A 19,131-nucleotide genomic window follows, 5' to 3' on the forward strand; every position below is an offset into this window, starting at 1 on the left:
TAAATAAATGAATAAAATCTCCAGAAGAAGAAGAAGGAGGAGGAGGAGGAGGAGGAGGAGGAGGAGGAGGAGGAGGAGGAGGAGAAAAGACTGATTCAGGGTGTTTTATTAGCAGCTTAAACACCCTGAGTGGCATTGCTGGCAGTGATGTACCTTTAGGAAACTCTTAGAAAACCCCAAACAAAACAAAACACAGTCTTTCCTTCATTTCCCCAATAGTTGCATTTCTCTACAATTCAATGCATAAGACACTAAGTCTTAAATCTTTGTGTGTGTGTGTGTGTGTCTCGTATTTGCCATGGCAAAAGTTAAATTCTTGCACTGGAATGCTTTAACATTAAATAGATAGTTAGAAATATATAACACATATGGTTTCTCTCATCTATGGAACATAAGAACTAGGAAGATCAGTAGAAGAAGAAAGGGATAAAGAAAGGGGGGTCATCAGAAGGGGGAATGAAGCGTGAGAGACTATGGACTCTGAGAAACAAACTGAGGGCTTCAGAGGGGAGGGGGTGGGGGAATGGGATAGACCGGTGATGGGTAGTAAGGAGGGCACGTATTGCATGGTGCACTGGGTATTATACGCGACTAATGAATCATCGAACTTTACATCAGAAACCAGGGATGTACTGTATGGTGACTAACATAATATAATAAAAAATATGATTATAAAAAAAAGAAATATATAACACATTAAATAGACACTATGGGCGGAAAAAGAAAATTACTGAATAATTTGTAAATAACACCTTAATTCTTCTTGGTGACAAATCTCTTCTTAATTATTTTACCTAACTTCTTGAAAAAATTTTCCAGTATTATCATGTGGTGAAGTACTCACAGTTATATTTATAGTGGGTCTATACTGGTGTGACATTACAAAGGTATGTGGGATGTAGGACACGGGACAGTTTTTCCATTTGGAGCTTTCTTGATCAATGCAGGACACCTAGCACTTCTGCTTCCTATCCACAGAAGGCCCGTTAGCAACCTTCCTTGTGACTATTAAAAACATTCCTGCAAATTTACAAACACCCTCCCGCTGAGAACCACAAGTTCAATTTCATTCACTGCAGGCAATCTGCTCTTCTTCCCCAGCAATCTATACTTCAATTCTAGGAACGTGGAGACCACCAGCTTCCAACCTTGTATGATCTTTCTCTTAAGAAAAAATTGCCTGTCTATCCATTTCAACTGTTATGTCTGATTTTGTCCTCCATGGATATAAAGATCAGTTCAAAACTTGTTTCCGGGTAACTGGAATTGCTTAAAGATTATGCTCACCATCCCCATGCCTTTCTTTTCTGCAGCTTCATGGTCACAGGAAGCTGTGTTTCTTGAGTCCTAGCTGCTTTCTCTAACTCATCTGGGTTTTTTTAGTCTTCCTCGAAGTTCAAAGGTAGGTCTTACCAAAGTAGCGTTCAGTGAACCAATTCTGAGCTTCACTGTGATTTTTATTCGACATTATGGCTGATATAGGATCAGGAGTATGAGTTAAAGTCATGAGCTGGTACAATTATACTCACACTACATAGGAGTAGGAGTAAAAACCATGATAGTTCCCAAATTTATCATGAGTTTTTGAGCCTCCACGTCTCCCTGTTGATAGACGGAACTACCTAAACCCCATTAGAAAGACCCTTCAGACTTTTCAAGAAAAGAAGACATGTTTCCATACAAATTATTTCTTGGAATCAGTAAGCTTTTCCCTTTTGTGATCTATATATGAGATGAAATGTTGCCTCTATATTGTTCCTCTCTGAAAACAAGACAATGTGTATATAATGGGCCTGAACTCAGACTTTTTCTCCCCCTGAAAACTAAATAACCTCACTTCTTATCCATTTGTCTAAAAGTTTGTTTTCTATTCTACTAATCACATTATTGTGTTTTTGCAGCTCTTCCAATTTCCCATAACACACAAGGCCTTGTCTACTTCGATGGTCAATAGATACTCCTCAAACCACACTGCAACCACAGACCTCAAAGTTGAAAATAGTATTGCAGGCTTTACCTTTCAGAGAAGCAAAATAACATTTCACTTTAGTAATAACTGATTGCAGGCATTTTTTATTTCACAAAACTTTTGCTCTAATCACTTTATGTTTCCATATACATTTGTTTGGTATACACAGAAGTCATATTAATTCTGCTTTACAGAAACATGCAACTTTGGCACAGGTTGTTAGGGCTCATTTGAATCAGAATGATGTTGTTAGAGCTGGGACCAAAGCTGGTTGGGCTGGGGTGCATGGGTGGCTCAGTCGGTTAAGTGTCGGACTCTTGATTTCTGCTCAGGTCATGATGTCAGGGTGGGGAGATCAAGCCCTGGGTTGGACTCCAGCTGGATGTGGAGCCTGCTTAAGATTCCTTCTCTCCCTCTCCCTCTGCCCCCCCCAAAACAAACAAACAAACAAACTGGTTGGGCTAAACTTGAGTTCAGTTTTCTGTGATAAAAGCCTCTTTGCAATGGCTCTATTTGCCATCATGGAGGGCAGAATCGACATCTGTGGAAAGAAACCAGGCTACCAATGAATCCAATATAATATAAATTAATCCAAAATGTCATGTACAAGGATAGAGAGCCCTCAAAACAATTGCCAAGGATTTTCAACTATTATGTCATCAGGAAGCACCCACAAGAAGACATCTACCAGCAGTGGTGCTGTTTGCAGGGCACTGAGCCAGTCATCCTATTAAGAATTTTAGGTTGCCAGCAGTCTCACGGTACCATGGTGGTGTGTGATGACAGCTCTCTTTGGCAGTCAATACAAATGTCAATCAAATCTGCACTAAAACGTGTCATTTTACAAGAACTTATTGGTCTACACGCAACTGTGGCTTCAACCAGCAACCAGTCATAACTTCTGGTCTTGGGGAATCTACTTAAAACTCTGGGCCAACTTTGAGAGGATTTGGTAAGTTTACATCAGAGGATCAACCATTTTAAAAAAAGAAAAAGAAAAAAAAAAGGGAAAGAAATAGAGATGAGAAGTGTTGGACGTATCACAAAATAGCTGTATGGTAGTGGAATATACATTCATTCATTCATTTAACAAATACCTACTGAGAACCTTCTAAGGATTGCCCAGATGCCAGACTACTTGTAGTAATGAATTCAAAGGGCTACTTTCAGTTTCTGTTCACAAGGAGCTTATGATCTACTGAAGGGGGAGATGGTAAGAAGTGCCATATAGCGCATTAAAACAGGGTAGTGTGGGACAGATTGTGTATGCAGCAAACCTTTCTCTAAGGAAGCAGTGATGAGAGATATGAATAACAAGAAAGGATCTGGCATGAAAAGTTTGGGAAAGGGCACGCTAAGCAGAGGGAATAGGCAGAGGCCAGAATATATAGGATTTTTAAGAAGATGGAGCTGAGATTTTATTTTGAGTGCAATAAGAAGGCATGGAGAGAATTAAAAACAAACAATCTAACATTTTTAAAATAATCCCTCTGGTTGCTCAAGGGAGGAACAATTGTTGGATCACCAATGAAGACGTGGAGACCAATTAAGGGACCATGTGTCCAAAGCTTAAAGATAGCATTCTAGGGACACCTGGGTGGCTCAGTTGGTTGGACAGCCCGTTCTTGATTTTGGTTCAGGACATGATCTCAGCGTCATGGGATCAAGCTCCGTGTCGGGCTCTATGCTCAGCATGGAGTCTGCTTGGTATTCTCTCTCCCTCTCCCCCCCCCATTTCTCTCTCTCTCAAATAAATAAATAAATCTTCAAAAATAGCATTTTAATTCAATAAGTTCCATGGGAAATGATAGCAACTTTGACTTAAGTGGTAATAATGGAAATGGAGAAAAATGGACAGAATTCAGGAGTTATTTTGGAGCTTGTGTCCACAGAGATTTCTGGTGGCATGAAAATAGGAAATAAGAGAAAGGGAAATTAAGAATGACTTCTAGACTTTGCTCTTGAGCAACTAGGGTGATGGTGGTACAATTCACTGAGATGGAAGACTAGAAAATCTAGAAGAATAAATTGAGGGTAGGATGAGAAGCACAGATTCTTCTTTGGACATAAAAAAAATTGAGAGGACATCCAAGTACAGTTGTCAAATAAAATGATTATTGTTATGTATCTAGAGATGAGATCAGGGGAGAATTCTGGACTGAAGATATAAATTTTGGAGTGTCCAGATGAGATCACTAACTAGTAAGCAGAAATAGAAAAGAACCACTCCAGCACTTAGACTTTGAGCAGGGGAAGAGTCAGCAAGAGAGACTGGGAAGGTACAGCCAGTAAGGTCAGAGAAAACCAGAAACAGAACGTATACACCACCATTGTCAAACATCTACAGTATCCTGACCACAGCTGTGCTCAGACAGGTTCAAGATAAGGAATCAGGTAACTTCTGCCCTTTGAGGTGCTAGGAGATATTTGGAGATAATTTAGTACAATGCTTTCATTTGAGCAACTTGGGACCTAGAGATATTTGACTTTACACATTATTGAGTCTGGGTGGAGAAACAGTGATTCAGCCCTTTTTATCCATCTGTTGCTTATGTTTTCCTGGATTTGGAGTGTATTTTTTCTAAAAACTTTATTTTTTAGTGAACACTTGTAACAGAGCAGAGAGGAGTTTCACACCCACTTGGGTGGCTTTCTTTGTTCCTCTTTTGGAATTTGAGTATTAATAACATTAGCTTGATTTTCTTAATCTCAATCACGGAAGGTTTTCTATGGATTAGAAATCTATATAAATATAAATTAATAAAATAAAAATTAATTTATTAATAAAATAATAAAAATATCAAAATAATAAAATAAGAAATAAATTAATTAAAAATCTATATAAATTAATAAAAATTAAATAAAAATTAATTCATTCTATCCATCAACAAATATTTATTTAGCATTTACTATGTGCTACATACTAATCTAGGTGCTGAGAATACAGAAATGAACAAAACTGACAAAATGTGTACCCTCCTTCTAATAGAGAAAAAGAGATATTAAACATAAATATAAGGATGCCAGATGATGACTCACGTTATGGAGAAAAATGAAGCAGTGCAAAAAGTGTTATGGGGAGTAGGGTGCCATTTTTGTAAGGGTGACATGGGTTGAAGGTGGTTTTTCAGTCAAAACCTGAAGGAGGTAAGGAAGTGGGCCAAAAAGATAACTGGGAGGTTTTGTAGGCTGAGGAAATCACAGGTGCAAAGCTCCAAAAGCAGGAGTGTACCTGCAAGGTTCAAGGAAAAGTCTGGAAGGCAGTATGGCTGAAGTGGCAGGAACAAGGGGGAGAGTAGTAGATAAAAGGACAGAGAGGTAACAAGGGAACAGATCATGTAGGATCACTGAAAAGATGTTTCATTCCAAGTGAGATGATACTCCGCTGGATGGTTCAAGTGATGGAGTCTCATGACCTGACAAGTTTCACAAGATCACTTTGGTAAGAATAGAGTGTTCAGAGATCAAGGTAAAATGGGAAACCAGGTAGATAAGATGACCATAGGTTTGAGTTACTACAGATAATACCAGTTGACACCTGCTATGGATCAGTTAAAGGCCACTCTCCCCCTTTTGCAATCCTTTTCTTCCCCCAAAAGTATTTCAGTTTGGACACTTTTGGTAAATTACAGTTACCTTAAAGTTAAGAGGCTACTGCATCTATCCAAATAAGGGATTATTCACGCCTGCCGCAGGGTGGTAGCTGTGAAGGTGAAGAATGGTGATCAGATTCAAAATGTACCTTGAAGATGAAGCTGAAGACAAACGAACTAAGTAAGTCTAGGGAGATGCCAAAATCTGGGGCCTGAGATGCCAAGATTATGGGAGATGCAGATTTGGGCAAAAGACCAGAAGCTGAGGATTGGATGTGTCAACATTTGAAGCTGTCTGTTAAGCATTAAAGAACAGATATTGAGTGGGCAGTTAGATAAAGGAGTTTGGATTCTGGGAGATTTCAGAACTGGGAAGTATAAATTTGAGGGTAGTCAGGAAACAGACTTGATGAGGTTATCAGGGAATGAATGAAGGAAAAAGAATGCAATGCAAGGACTGAGCCCTGGCACTCCAGCTTTAAGAAATGGAGGTGGCGTGAAGGAACTAGCCAAAGAACCTGAGAAGGAATGGTCAGTGAAGGAAGAAGGAACACAAAGAAGTGTGATGTCTAAAGAACCAAGCAAAGAAAGTGCTTGATGGGTCAACTTGTCAAGCCTGCCGGTAAGTCAAGTAAGATGTGGAATGAGAATCGACTGGTGATGGGAGCAACCCAGAAGTCATTGGTGACTTGGGGAGGAGGCGTTTGGCTGGAGTGTGGTGAGGACAAAATATGTTATTAAGAGTAATTCAAGAGAGAATAAAAGAACAACTGAAGACAGCTGGAATAACAGAACTTTTGAGGGGTGTGATTATAAAGAGGAGAGAAAATGAGCAGGAGCTGAAGATAGAATCCAAGGGTTTTTATCTGTTTGGTTGGATTTTTCTTTTTCTTTCTATTTTTTGAAGTGGGTGGAAACAGCTTATCAATGAGCTAATCAGAATGATTCAACAGAACAAGGAAAATTGAGGGGGCAGGATGGTTAGAGGTGACACTCGTTAAATGACGTCCTTGCTTGGGCCAGAAGTGGCAGGACCTTAGGTGCCACTGGAGGGGGCGGCCTCAAACTGGGTGAATCTGTAGTAAAGAAGAGTGACAGGGTGTATGGACACCAGTGGGGTAGATAAGTCAGGTGGGAGTGATGATGGAAGCTTGTGGAAGATTTCTTCTACTGACTTCTTACACACACGTGTTCTTTAGGTTTTCAGAGGCTCATGACCGCCATGCTAACCCTTCTTGTAGAGTCCTCCAAGGCCAGCAGCCTCATGCCAGCATTATCTTCTGGGTTGGGCTGCCAGGCATGTCACTGTTTCATGGCTCCTTCCCTCATCCTGAGATTAACTGATGCCCCTTCTCAATCTCTTTCTCTCTCATTTCTCACTGTGGTCTTGTGAGTTTCATTGTCATTTGTCAGCTGCCCACAGCAAGCCACACAACTTTAGCACTTCCTTAAAAGCACTTCTCCTGCATACCATAGAGTGACTTGCCGAGTTTGTAGGTTTCTGTTCAACATATTGGAAGAATCTGGATGATGGACAGATAAGGCCATAACTGTGATGTCCGGCACTGATCTCAATGTACGAGCAAGGGCCCACTCTGGAAAAATTAGTCTTCTAGAAAGAGGAACTTTTCAGGACGCCCTATCATCCTCAGTTATATGGAAATGAATGACAAACACCCAAATTTTTAGGGAGGAATCCAGGTGTAGAAAGGACCCTTAACTAGGTGTAGGGAGGTCTGGATCCCAGTTCTTGCTCTCACAGGCAAGTCGTGTTACTTTAAGAAGTGGGTTAGGGTTCCTGGATTTCAGTTGCCTCATCTAGAAAGTAAGGGTCTGAACACAATGATCTTTAATGTCCCTTCCAGTTTTAGAATTTAGTTCATACCTGAGTTTAGAGTAAAGGCAAAAGGTAATGATACAATAAGAGTAGTGACATTTTTCTAAGAATTTGGCAAAAATAATTCCTAACTAAATAAAAATGCTAGGTAAAAAAACATATTCTTGGAACCGAAAAAGGAGGAGGTCAGAAACATTGTTTTGAAACTAAGTAAGGTTAAATGAGAGCTTTCTTTGAAAAATTCTACTAATGTTTAGAAGTTACTAGAGCTGGTAAAATCATAAAAACACCCAGTGACTCACAGAAGGGGATTTTACACTAGCTATCATTAAGCCATAAAGAATTTATTTAAAATGTAGTAGAAATCACAGGTATTTCTAATTCCTGAGAAAATCCTATGTTTTGCATATGGAAAGGGCCTGAATATAGTATAATATTTGCCTGAATTTTTTTTAATATTTCCCCATGTTGTTTTTAAGTGTTCTCATTACTTCTTAAAAGAATCTCTGTAAATTGACGGGAGAATGGGCTTAGTAAACTTGGAATCTAACCCAGGTTGCTGTTATTTAATATGAATTTTCGTCTTCTTAATATCACTGCCTACCAATCTCAACTCACCATGAATGGTTTCTCTAACACTTTTTCCCCCTTTCAAATGGTGCTCTTTTGTGGATGTTGTTTTTGACCAGGCTGGACATAATTTATGCGGCTTGCACCGTGTAAGTCACAAATGTTTTCTTTGCCCAAGTTGAATAGAAGTTAAGCTTACACCCCTTAAGGTAGAACTGCCTGCCTTGCGAAAAATAAAAAATAGATTTATTTAAAAGGCCTACAATACTATAGACACGCAAGGCCGTTCTTCGCATATGAAGAGTACACAAGTGAACACTGTCAGTGATGCTGAGGACTGAAATCAGATTTGATCGTAGCGATCATTTTTTACTATGTTTTTTCTATTGAATTCCCCTTATCACCAACGTCACACATTTGTAGAAGGACTCACCAGGTTTAGAGGTATAAACTAGAAAGAGAATGAACCCAGTGGGCCCTTGTGGATATAATCTTGGCCTCATTAACATCATTCTTTCGGCAGCTAAACCAATGGGTCCCATTAAAATAAGAAACAAGGTAATAATTGTCAGAAAAAGATGGATTTAAGACAATAAATACATTCTCTTCTGCTCCAACGTGAAATATTACAAGCTGACTCCCTTAGGGATTTCCTAGGAAAGGAAGAAATTTGCTGCCAGAGCAAAGAATAAGAGTCGGGCACCAGCTCATCCTTTACCCAAGGTCACCTTCACTCCGCTGAGATCCTAGGGAACAGCTTGAGCCTCTCATAATCCAATCTAAATTAAATGTGGAGATAGCCTTACAGCTTTCCTTTCTGCCCATGTTCTGTGCCTTGTGCTTAATTTCCTTAGAAAATTAAGTTGGACCCCCCACTCGGAGGCACTGAAAAGGCAAGAAGAGAAGGAAAAGAAGAGGGCCGAACAGTTAAGTACAACCCCGGCAGTGTTGGAAAGCTCTCAGAGAGTATTTTAAAGCCAGCAACCCCCTCTCTGTACCTTGTTTTGTAAAGAGTCCATCTGTCTTCTTTCCCCATATCCACGTGTTCTCCTGCCAAGTATCGTGGACTCCAAAGTGATTTTAAACAAAAGGAAATCTGACATTATGAAGCCAGGGAATTTTAAAGAAGTTAAGGTTTAAAATGTCATTTTGAGAAGTAGAAAGTGCTAGCCAGGGGATGTTCTGTAGCTAGTATCTGCCTGGCTCTTTCTATTTTCAAAAGTGTTTTGAGTATGTTATCCTAAAGCTCACTTGCTCTTCATAACGTCATTGAGGCCTTCCTCTCCCTCCCTTTTATGAGCTGGCCTGGATTTAATGTTTTGAAGAGGAAGAGAACCGTATTCTTTTTTTTTTAAGATTTTTATTTATTTATTTAACAGAGAGACAGCCAGCGAGAGAGGGAATACAGGCAGGGGGAGTGGGAGAGAAAGAAGCAGGCTCATAGCGGAAGAGCCTGATGTGGGGCTCGATCCCACAACGCCGGGATCACGCCCTGAGCCGAAGGCAGATGCTTAACGATTGCACCACCCAGGCGCCCCCAGAGAACTGTATTCTTGTCCTAGAGCTGCCCTATGAAGGATCACAGATGGGTGGCTTAATTGACAGAAACTTATTTTCTCACAGTTATGGAGGCTAGAAGTCCAAGATGCGGGTATCAGCAGGGTTGGTTTGGTTTCTCTTCCCAGGAGAAGGCTTACAGGTGACCTCACCTTCCAGCCGTGTCCTCGCATGGTTTCTCTGTGTTCCCATTCATCTTTGGTTTCTCCTTGTTAGCCGAAATTTCCTGTTCTTATAAGAACACCGGTCAGATTGGATTGAGGTCCGCCCTAAGGACCTCATATTAACTTACCTCCTGAAAGGCCCTATCTCCAACCGTGTTCACATTTTTGAGGTACTGGGACTTAGGACTTTAACCTAGGATTTTGGGTGAGCACAATTCAGCCCATAACAGAGACAGAGACCAATAAAAAGGCTGTTGCATGCCATTGTATTCCCAATCACATGAAATTGCCCGAACGATATTTAGACACTATTGGGGCACCGGGGTGGCTCAGTCAGTTAAGCGTCTGCCTTCAGTTCAGGTCATGATCCCAGGGTCCTGGGATCAAGCCCCGCATTGGGCTCCCTGTTCAGTGAAGAGTCTGTTTCTCCCTCTCCCTCTGCTGCTCCCCCTGCTTGTGCTCTCTCTCTCTCTCTCTGACAAATAAATAAAATCTTTAAAAAAAAAAATATATATATATATATATATATAGCCACAACTCCCTTCTTGTCTTGTGCCCGAGGATGGGAAAGAGGAATCATCTAAGTCATGTTAGGCTATGGAGTTTAGCTGACTTTGCCTTCTTCTGAGAGGAGCTAGATAACAGAAGGAGGAAACCTCCAACCAGCTTCTGCCAAGAATTTCCACACTTCTGCTTTACCACACAGGAAGGAATGCTCTAACCCGGTACCGTACAATTGAAATACAACGAGAGCCACAGATGTAATTTTAAATTTTCTGGTAGCCACATGACCAAATACTAAAAAGAGACAGGTGAAATTGAGTTTAACATACCTTATTTAACCAAATATATCAAAGTAGTATCATCCTAACATGGAACTGATAGAAAGAATTATAAATGAAATATCTTTATTCTTATTTTATTCTAGATCTTCAAAATTCAATCCGTATTTTCCTCTTGCAGCTCCTCTCAGTGTAGACTAGCCACATTTCAAGTACTCAGGAGCTACATGTGGCTAATAGCTACCGTGTTGGACAGTACTGTTCTAACGTTTTAATACATTTCCGGGGGCAGATGTTGTCTTGAGTAGGAAATTTAATTAGAAACCCTTTCCAATCCAATTGCACCTCCTTTATGAAATATTGCAATGACTTTCTTTGTTTCCTTTGGAATAGCTGGTGAAATTTCTTTCCAGTACATCTAAGGAAATATATCTCTCACGGAGATCCTAAACAGTCCCCAAGCAGGTGATTTGTGTATGTTACTCACTGACCTACAGAGCTAATATGCATATGTCTTTCAGAAAAGGATACAGTGATAATGGGCACGGTGACCTTGGAATAATCTATTGCCCTTATATACCACCCGAAAAGAAAATTTTGTTACATGGCTGCTCAAAGGTCCCAGACCCTTTGGAGATTTTCCTGAGGATTCTACCTATCACCTAGGTCCACCTTTTTAGCCAGACCCCAAAGAAACCACTATTACAACATCCAAGTCATATTCTTTGGCCCACTGAGAACATTTGTAATTCATGACTCTGCCACTGAAAGCTGATCATTTTACCAATATGATCACTGTAAAAAGACAGAGAACATCAAAACTGTAGCCCTAATGTGTCTGGTCTTGCCTGATGCTTCAACCCTAATATCTCTGATATTGACTCTGATCTTGACTTTTGGTTTAAATCAGCCAATAGAGAAGATTTATTGAACAATTGCAGGTGGCTAGTTCAAGGTGAAAACAAAATAATTTCCAGCACATGGTCCCTGTTCTTAAAGCATCTAGTAGGACCTAGTAGAATCAGGACTTTTTTTTTTTTTTTAAGATTTTTTATTTATTTATTCGACAGAGATAGAGACAGCCAGCGAGAGAGGGAACACAAGCAGGGGGAGTGGGAGAGGAAGAAGCAGGCTCATAGCGGAGGAGCCTGATGTGGGGCTCGATCCCATAACGGCGGGATCACGCCCTGAGCCGAAGGCAGACGCTTAACCGCTGTGCCACCCAGGCGCCCCTAGAATCAGGACTTTACTCACATAGATCAAATAGGGTAATAGAAGGTCAGAGAAGGGATAGATCATCAACAGAGTCAGCAGATAAAGCTTCAGAGAAAAGACTTTTTCCTGATGTGAGGATGATCCAAGTAGAAGAAAAAGTACACAGAGTCGAGAAAGAGTACTGCTTGTATGACAGTCAGTGAGTGAATTGGCTCTACCAGGGGAAGCATTTCTGTGCGGAAGGGACGGCGGTGAAGCTGGATGGGTAACATGTGGCCAGTGTAAGTAGGGTCTTTAAAACTTGGCATTATTTGGATTTGGTGCAACAGACATAGATCACAATAGATTATTACACAGATAGGACTTAACATAAGCGAAGTGGTGTTGTAAGACGATGTAAGCTCTCATTGACAAGTGGAGAAAGAACTGATTAAAAGCAGGAAAAAAGAATGAAGAGGCTTTTGTGATGATTGATAAAGTGTGATGACAAAAGCCTGAACATGCAATATAATAAAAAGAATAGACGCGAGGAAGAGATGACAAGAATTCTTTAAAGATATGCTCTCCGGGACTTGAGAAGCCAGAGGAGAGCCTCAAGGCTGTCGGGCCAGACAAGGGAACGAATAGGGGGTGCTCGTGAGGAAACGCGGATGGTAGGTGATTGGAAAGACGTGTAAAAAGTTGGATTTGGAGATCAGGACTCGGGCAATGTTCATATTGGATAGCTAACCTGAGTGTATCTACCCAACGGGGAAAAAATGCTTAGATGTCCTAGGGAATCTGATCAGTTCAGGAGACTCTCTGTGAAAACACACACATGTGTGTTTTCAAAATAGAAATAACCAAGGTTCAGCCTAAAAAGCATCCATCTCTGCTCCAGACAACCTCACACTCGCCTCCCAAGATTCAAGGTCTGCCCAAGTCAGAATCGCTGGAGGACCTACCCTCTGACTCATCCCTATTCGCAGTGACAGTTATAAAGGATGTGGGAAGTGGAAGCTGACCCCGTGTTTCATCAACAGTTTTCATCAGAGGGGAAGTGAGACGGTACAACAGCACAACGTTTGGGGGAGTGGAGGACTCATCGCAAATGAGAAAGGGGTCCTGACACCTATTGTGAATCACGCCTGCGCACGACGAACACCCTCCCCTTTCCTCCTTCAACTCTTCTACCCAACCTCGTGGGGTTGCCTCTGGAAAGAAACCTGCTTCTTTTTTAGTTGGGCACAAAGTTAAGTTGCCTGCAATAAATCACGTGAAGGATGGTTCTGACATACTGCCTGGTTCTGAATAGCGCCATGAAGATGATATTCTGGAAAGAAGTTCCAAACCTTCCCACGCAAAGATCATGGATATGTCAAAGGAGTGAAATGGCCTCCGGGGGCTTCTTCAAGCACTGCTAAAATCCAGGAGCTAGAGAACAGACTTGGGAGCATGGGACAAAGAATAAAAAGAAACCCAAGTAACAAGCACCCTGCGTGCATAGTTACCGGACGGGGACACGCACGTGGGCAGAGTATGATGTTCCGTGAACCGGGCAGCTAGCCATGTCCAAACGAGCAATGTCAAGGACGTCAGACAGAGGCGAGCAGGGACTCTGGCTGAAGCAGTGGGGTTCAGGCATAGCGCTTTGTGTACTGGAGGAATTCAAGGGAAAGACAACACCCAAATGACAGGGCACAGGGAGGAGAGTAGGAGAGATTCAGGAATGGGGGAACAAGACACAAGACCACTTCCTAAAACTAGGGAACAGGCAGGGGTTTGGTGTCAAGCCAACAAATCCCGTGACTCACTTACTGGAAATGAGTACGAAGGGGCACAGTTAACTTGACTAATGGATTAATTTATTGATCACGATTAAATGTCTAAAAGAAGAAGATAAAGAACTCAGTCCTCTAACATTTTATTAACCATCCAGTCCCCTTCCATTGATCCTTTCCTTTAAAAAAAAAATCATATCTTTACCCCTCTGAATTTCGACTAAATTTTCAAGAAGCCATTCCTCGGACTAACTTATTCCAAATAGTCTCCGGAAAAGAAAGACAGGTTTTTGGCTAAGGACCAGACTGAATGTCTCTGTTAGGTGGGAACAAACCACTTTCATTTTTCTCAACTCTCTAAGTATACATTTTTGTGTCTCCTGCAGACGGCTCTGTATTATCAGGGCAGGGCTAGCCCCGGTGCGGATGACACAAAAACTATTAATAGATGATGGATATCATAAAGCTGAAGTAGAAAACAGAAGTGTTCCGAAGAGGGAAGTATAAAATGGAAGGGGGAGAAAAAGGCAAAATATTCTGCCTTCCAAGTTAGATGACGACTGTGTTGGTACATATTTCAAAAGCAATAATATAACATTTCAATGTTGCTCTTAACTACCTGTATTTGGGATTTTTTTTTTTTTTTTTGCCTGTTTCATCCTGCCAATCGGTGAAAGAAAAAATAATGTATTCAATTAAATGAAATTTTTTAAAACTCTGCCTTTGCTCAGAACCAGCTCCTCCAAAATCACTGTTTGCCGTGAATAAAACCCAGACTTCAGTGACTTTGCTGTGGGTAGAAGAGGGAGTTGCTGACTTTTTTGAAGTCTTCTGTCAACAAGTTGGCTCGAGTCAAGAAACAAAACTCCAGGTACTGGACTTTTTGATTTTCCTTGTCTGAGTTCATTTTAGATTAAGGCTAATTAGCTGAGTAAATGACAGTCTTTTATTTGTTTAACTATAGAAAATGAAAACAAAAGTTCGTTTGCACTTTTGTATTTCAATGATGGAAATTAACAATCGGCTTAGGGCAAGTCTTAACTCTAAGAACCAATTTGCCAAGTGGCAAAGTTGATTTTCATCTTCGCATGTATCTTTTGTTCCTAATCCTTAGTCGCCCTGGGTCATACTGAGGCCTGGAAGGGGTTCATTTTTCCTATTGCCATTAAATAGATCAAAGGGATAGACACTGCCATATACAATATAATTTAACAAATATGAACTGATTGCCAGTTATGTGAAAGGCACTATGTGTGCTACGAACGGTAGAATCAATACTTGCCTTTAAAATTTTTTTCATGTAGTTACGGATATTGCATCAGTCTAGAAATAATTAAGGTAAAACCCAAGTGCCATAGAGAGATCCATTCTACTAAAAGAATTTAAAGAAGGGACCATTTCTAGTTAGTAAGGAGGACAATTTTGCTTGGGAAAGTGAAGGCGGAGAGAGGTGATTGTTAAAGCTTTAGAATCGCAAGTAGCAGATAGAATGACTGCTGAGTTATTCACCAGGTCAAACCGAAGGGAAGGAGAGAGACGAACCAGCAGCTCCGAGGGTAACAAAGCCACACGAAAAGAAATATTTTACAGCCAGACATGGAAGGGAAAGGTCAAGTTTGTGACGGATGTCACAGAATGCAGTGTACAGACTAATTCTATGAACATGAATAATTGATGCTTTTTAAATAATGCAGTTCAGGAGATTGAAAAGAAGAAAGGATTTCTGGGAATAGGAATCTTTTCATACGAGTGTTAAGATAATTTGCTTTGATTTCTTTCCTCTTTTGATATTCTCTTGTACAAACTTATCTCTTTTTGATCTGAACAGCTCATCTTTTTTTTTTTTTTTTTTTTTTCCTGTTCTAAGAATCCTTTTTGGAAATAACTGCTTTGCCAGTAGTGGATTTTCTTCTCTGCACCTAGAGTAATGCCTCCCCTTCCGAAAACAATGGTTATGCAGCTACTTCCTACAACGGAGTCTTGCTAGCAAAAGTCTTTCCATAGAACAGTACAAAAGGTGGAATTGGAAATAAGTGCTGACGGCTCTCATCTCTTTAGGCAGGAGTGTTTTGGATCCCTGTTTTGAAAAAGAATGTTACGCTGGCTCATATTTTTATATTGTACTGTGGTACTTGTCGCTGGTCTAATCATTGGCTCACCAAATTAACAATTTGTTCTATTCAAGCATAGGGTGATGGGTAGTAAGGCGGGCACGTATTGCATGGTGCACTGGCTGTTATAACCAACTAATGAATCATCGAACTTTACATGAAAAACCAGGGATGTACTGTATGGTGACTAACATAATATAATTAAAAAATATTATTATAATAAAAAAAAGTATTTTAGGCTTTGAGGGTCATATGGTCTCTTTCAAAATTACTCAGCCTTACTAAGTGAAAGTAGCCATGGACAATTGGTAAACAAGCAGATGTGATTGTGTTACAGTCAAACTTTAGAAAAATAGACTGCAGGCTATAACTTGCTAACCTGTGCACTAGAGTTGTGCTTCTTAAACTGTCTGTTGTGAGGACTTTCTTTTTCTAGTAATTCATTGATGGACACTTCCCTCAAGTATAATAAAAACTACTGGAAAATGAAATTGAAAAGGACATACGATACAAGCTTAAAATTTTTCATTTAAATAGATAATACATTATATTTTGATAATTAGAGCAGTTGTACATAAGGAAAAAGAAAAGAATTAGCAAAACTGTAAATGTTGTCACCTGAAAGTATCTTCTAGCCTATTAAAATAGAGTTGCTATGATAGTCATAGCTTTTCTGTCATTCGACCATACTAACGAAACAAGTTGAGTGAAATTGCAACTCCCCATTTATTAAGCGCCTATATGTACATGAAACAAGTGCTGTATACATCAGTAAAAATTCTAATGTGACAAATTAAAAAAAAAGAAAAGTTGCTATTAAATGTTGTTGAGAACACAAAGTTGCTGTGCCTTTGGTTGCTGTTTAAAAGCTGAGAAGGCGGACAGAGGATAGTGTCCTGAACATATGAAGAGCAACTACAGATTTAAAAAAAATGAAAACCAATAGCCCAAAACAAGTATTTCATAGAAAATAAACACGAAAGACACTTAAACGTATGAAAAGATGATCAAGTTCACCCATGGTAAAAGAAACGCAAAATGAATCTGTAATGAGGTGCAATTTCCACTAAGAAGATTGGGAAAACTCAAAGAGTTTACAAATATATTGGATTGGAAGGAGTGTAGGAGACGAGATGTTGTCACACGTTGAGGGCAGCAGGATAACTTGGAAAGTGTCTATAGAAGACAATTTGTTGGGGCATCTGGGTGGCTCAGTCGGTAAGTGTCTGCCTTTGGCTCAGGTCATGATCTCGAGGCCCTGGGATTGAGCCCCGCTTTGGGGGCAGGGACGGTCCCTGCTCAGCGGGGAGCCTGCCTCTCCCCACACTGGTCAGCTCTCTTTCTCTGTCTCAAATAAACTAATAAAGTCTTTTAAAAAAAAGGAAAAATTTAAAGAAGGCAATTTGTCAATAGCTTTCAAAATTTTGAAAAATATACAACCTTTGGACCCATCATTCAACTGCTGGGAATATGAGTATCCATATATGTACGTACATTCACATGTACACACACACACACGTATGTATGAGTATACATGCATACACACATACGTGTATTAAGTGAGTGTGTGTCCATAGATGTTTGTTCCCATAATTTAAAATTCTGTTCGCTGTGGCACTGTCTGTAATTGCAAACAATCAGAGACAAGTGAAACATTCCTCAGTAGGGGACTGGTTAAATAGAGTAGGTCCTTTCAGTGAATTTCTACACAGCCCTTAGGAAGAATACATCAGCTCTATCTGTGCTGATGCGAGAAGACCACCAAAACACACTGATAACCAAGGTAACAAATAAGCAGCGTGATGTGTAAACCACGTTATCACTTAGGTTTCGCTTAGCTGTATCTTCTGTCTTCACATTCATTAAGTATAGATGGGAAGGAAAAAAAAAAACCCTGACAACAATGGCTCCTTCCGTGGAAGGAACTGGGGAGGTAGAAAGCAGGGCAAGAAGGAAACTTGTTTTTCACTGCTATCCTCTCGCATCTTTTAAACGTTTTACTCTGTTTGTGTATTATCCACTCAACTCGGAAAAACAGTCTAAAAAGACACAAAACAGAGGAAGATAATGTGACATCCATCTATGTTCTGCGTCTCCAGGAACCGATTTCTGTTTCCTCTCATGTTGTGACCATCTCCAGCCTCCTTCCTGCCACGGCCTACAACTGTAGTGTCACCAGCTTCAGCCACGACAGCCCCAGTGTCCCCACATTCATAGCCGTCTCAACAATGGGTAATGCTGTGCATTTGTGGAATCTGCTGTCTTTGGAAGTTTTATCTTTCTCGATTTTCCTTCTGTTTTCTTTTCAAATATATGTACTCTACCCTTTAATTGAACCATGTTCCAGCTGAAACATTCCAGGCTCTGGGGACAGGGAGGCCTTCACTGCACTTACTAGCTATGTGATTGAGGGAAAGATATTTACCATCTCTGAACCTCTGCTTTCTCATCTGTAAAACTGGAATCATAATATACGTCCCCCATGGAGCTGTTTCGAGGCATAGAAATGAAGAGCCCTAACACACGCCGTGTGAGTGATAGCTGCCCCCGTCCACTCTGCCGGCCCCATCCTCCTCCCCAGTGGTGGCCACAGTACCCTGATCCACTCGGCCTCGGCTACTGTCTCCTTGGCCTTAGCCGTCCCTGGTCAAGCAATGACAATATTAAATTCCCAGGTCAAAGCAGGCAAGTTCCCAACCAAGCCAAACCATAAAAGGGGGAATCAGAAATTAATGAAAGCTCTAGAATAACGGTGCTTCCTTTTTTTTCTTCTGAGTTATAAGTGTTACTGCCCTGTTTGTTGGAGGCTGACTCTGCGTTCTGAGACCCTCCACAACACCACCTGTAAAACACCTGCTCTCAGCGTCACACGATCCCTTTACTAGTGCATTGTCATTTCTGTCGCATTCATCTTATATGGAGCCACTCTATTCAGCGATGACTAGAATGGCCTTTTGTTTTCTGCTTTAAATTTTTATTTTTCCAGAAAAGAGGACCAAAAACGGACCCGCCAAGTATATTAACGGTCTCTCACTTCTATGTCTTTATACAGCATTCCAAGTAGCCTTTCCTGTCCACTATTCCTTGTCGTTGCTATAGCAACCCAGTGAAACAGGTGTATTATTCAACTTATTTACAAGTGAGGGAAATGAAGTCCAGGGAGACAGATAAAATAGCTTCTCCGAATGGCAGTTAGTAGTCAAATGAACTTGAAAAAGGTCTTCTGATCATGAGTCTAATGTTCTTTCTGTTCAATTACTCTGCCCATGAACGGGAGTCATGCTGGCCCAAATGGGAAGTGGCGAATACACAGAGTCTTAGGGATTGAATGCACCGGCCAGCTCTGTGATTTTAGGATCAAGGCAGAGGATGGTACCATTCTCCCCGGCTCTGGCCGGTCTCTGGTTAAGAGATTTATAAGAACATTTGATATATATTCCCTCTTGCAAGGTGCATGTTCCGTAGCAGCTCCCATAGAAAGTACGAGGAAGGGGCACAGCCCCTGCTCTTCAGGGCCCCACCACTTATTAATAGGTTTAATCCTTTGAATTGTGCAGATGGAGAGCCTCTCAA

The 19,131-nt window shown here is 40.7% G+C and overlaps 1 protein-coding gene across 1 annotated transcript in view; it reads left to right on the forward strand.

Moving 5' to 3' along the window:
- PTPRO (protein tyrosine phosphatase receptor type O) overlaps nt 1-19,131 on the forward strand; it is a 228,119-nt gene that overhangs the window by 167,047 nt on the left and 41,941 nt on the right. Inside the window, exons 13-14 of the mRNA XM_057318901.1 lie at nt 14,179-14,318; nt 17,658-17,790. Coding sequence (XP_057174884.1) covers nt 14,179-14,318; nt 17,658-17,790 — 273 coding nt within the window. The remainder of the gene's footprint in view (nt 1-14,178; nt 14,319-17,657; nt 17,791-19,131) is intronic.

The sequence above is a fragment of the Ursus arctos genome, unplaced genomic scaffold (genome assembly GCF_023065955.2).
Source record: "Ursus arctos isolate Adak ecotype North America unplaced genomic scaffold, UrsArc2.0 scaffold_26, whole genome shotgun sequence".
NCBI classification, from domain to species: Eukaryota; Metazoa; Chordata; class Mammalia; order Carnivora; family Ursidae; genus Ursus; species Ursus arctos.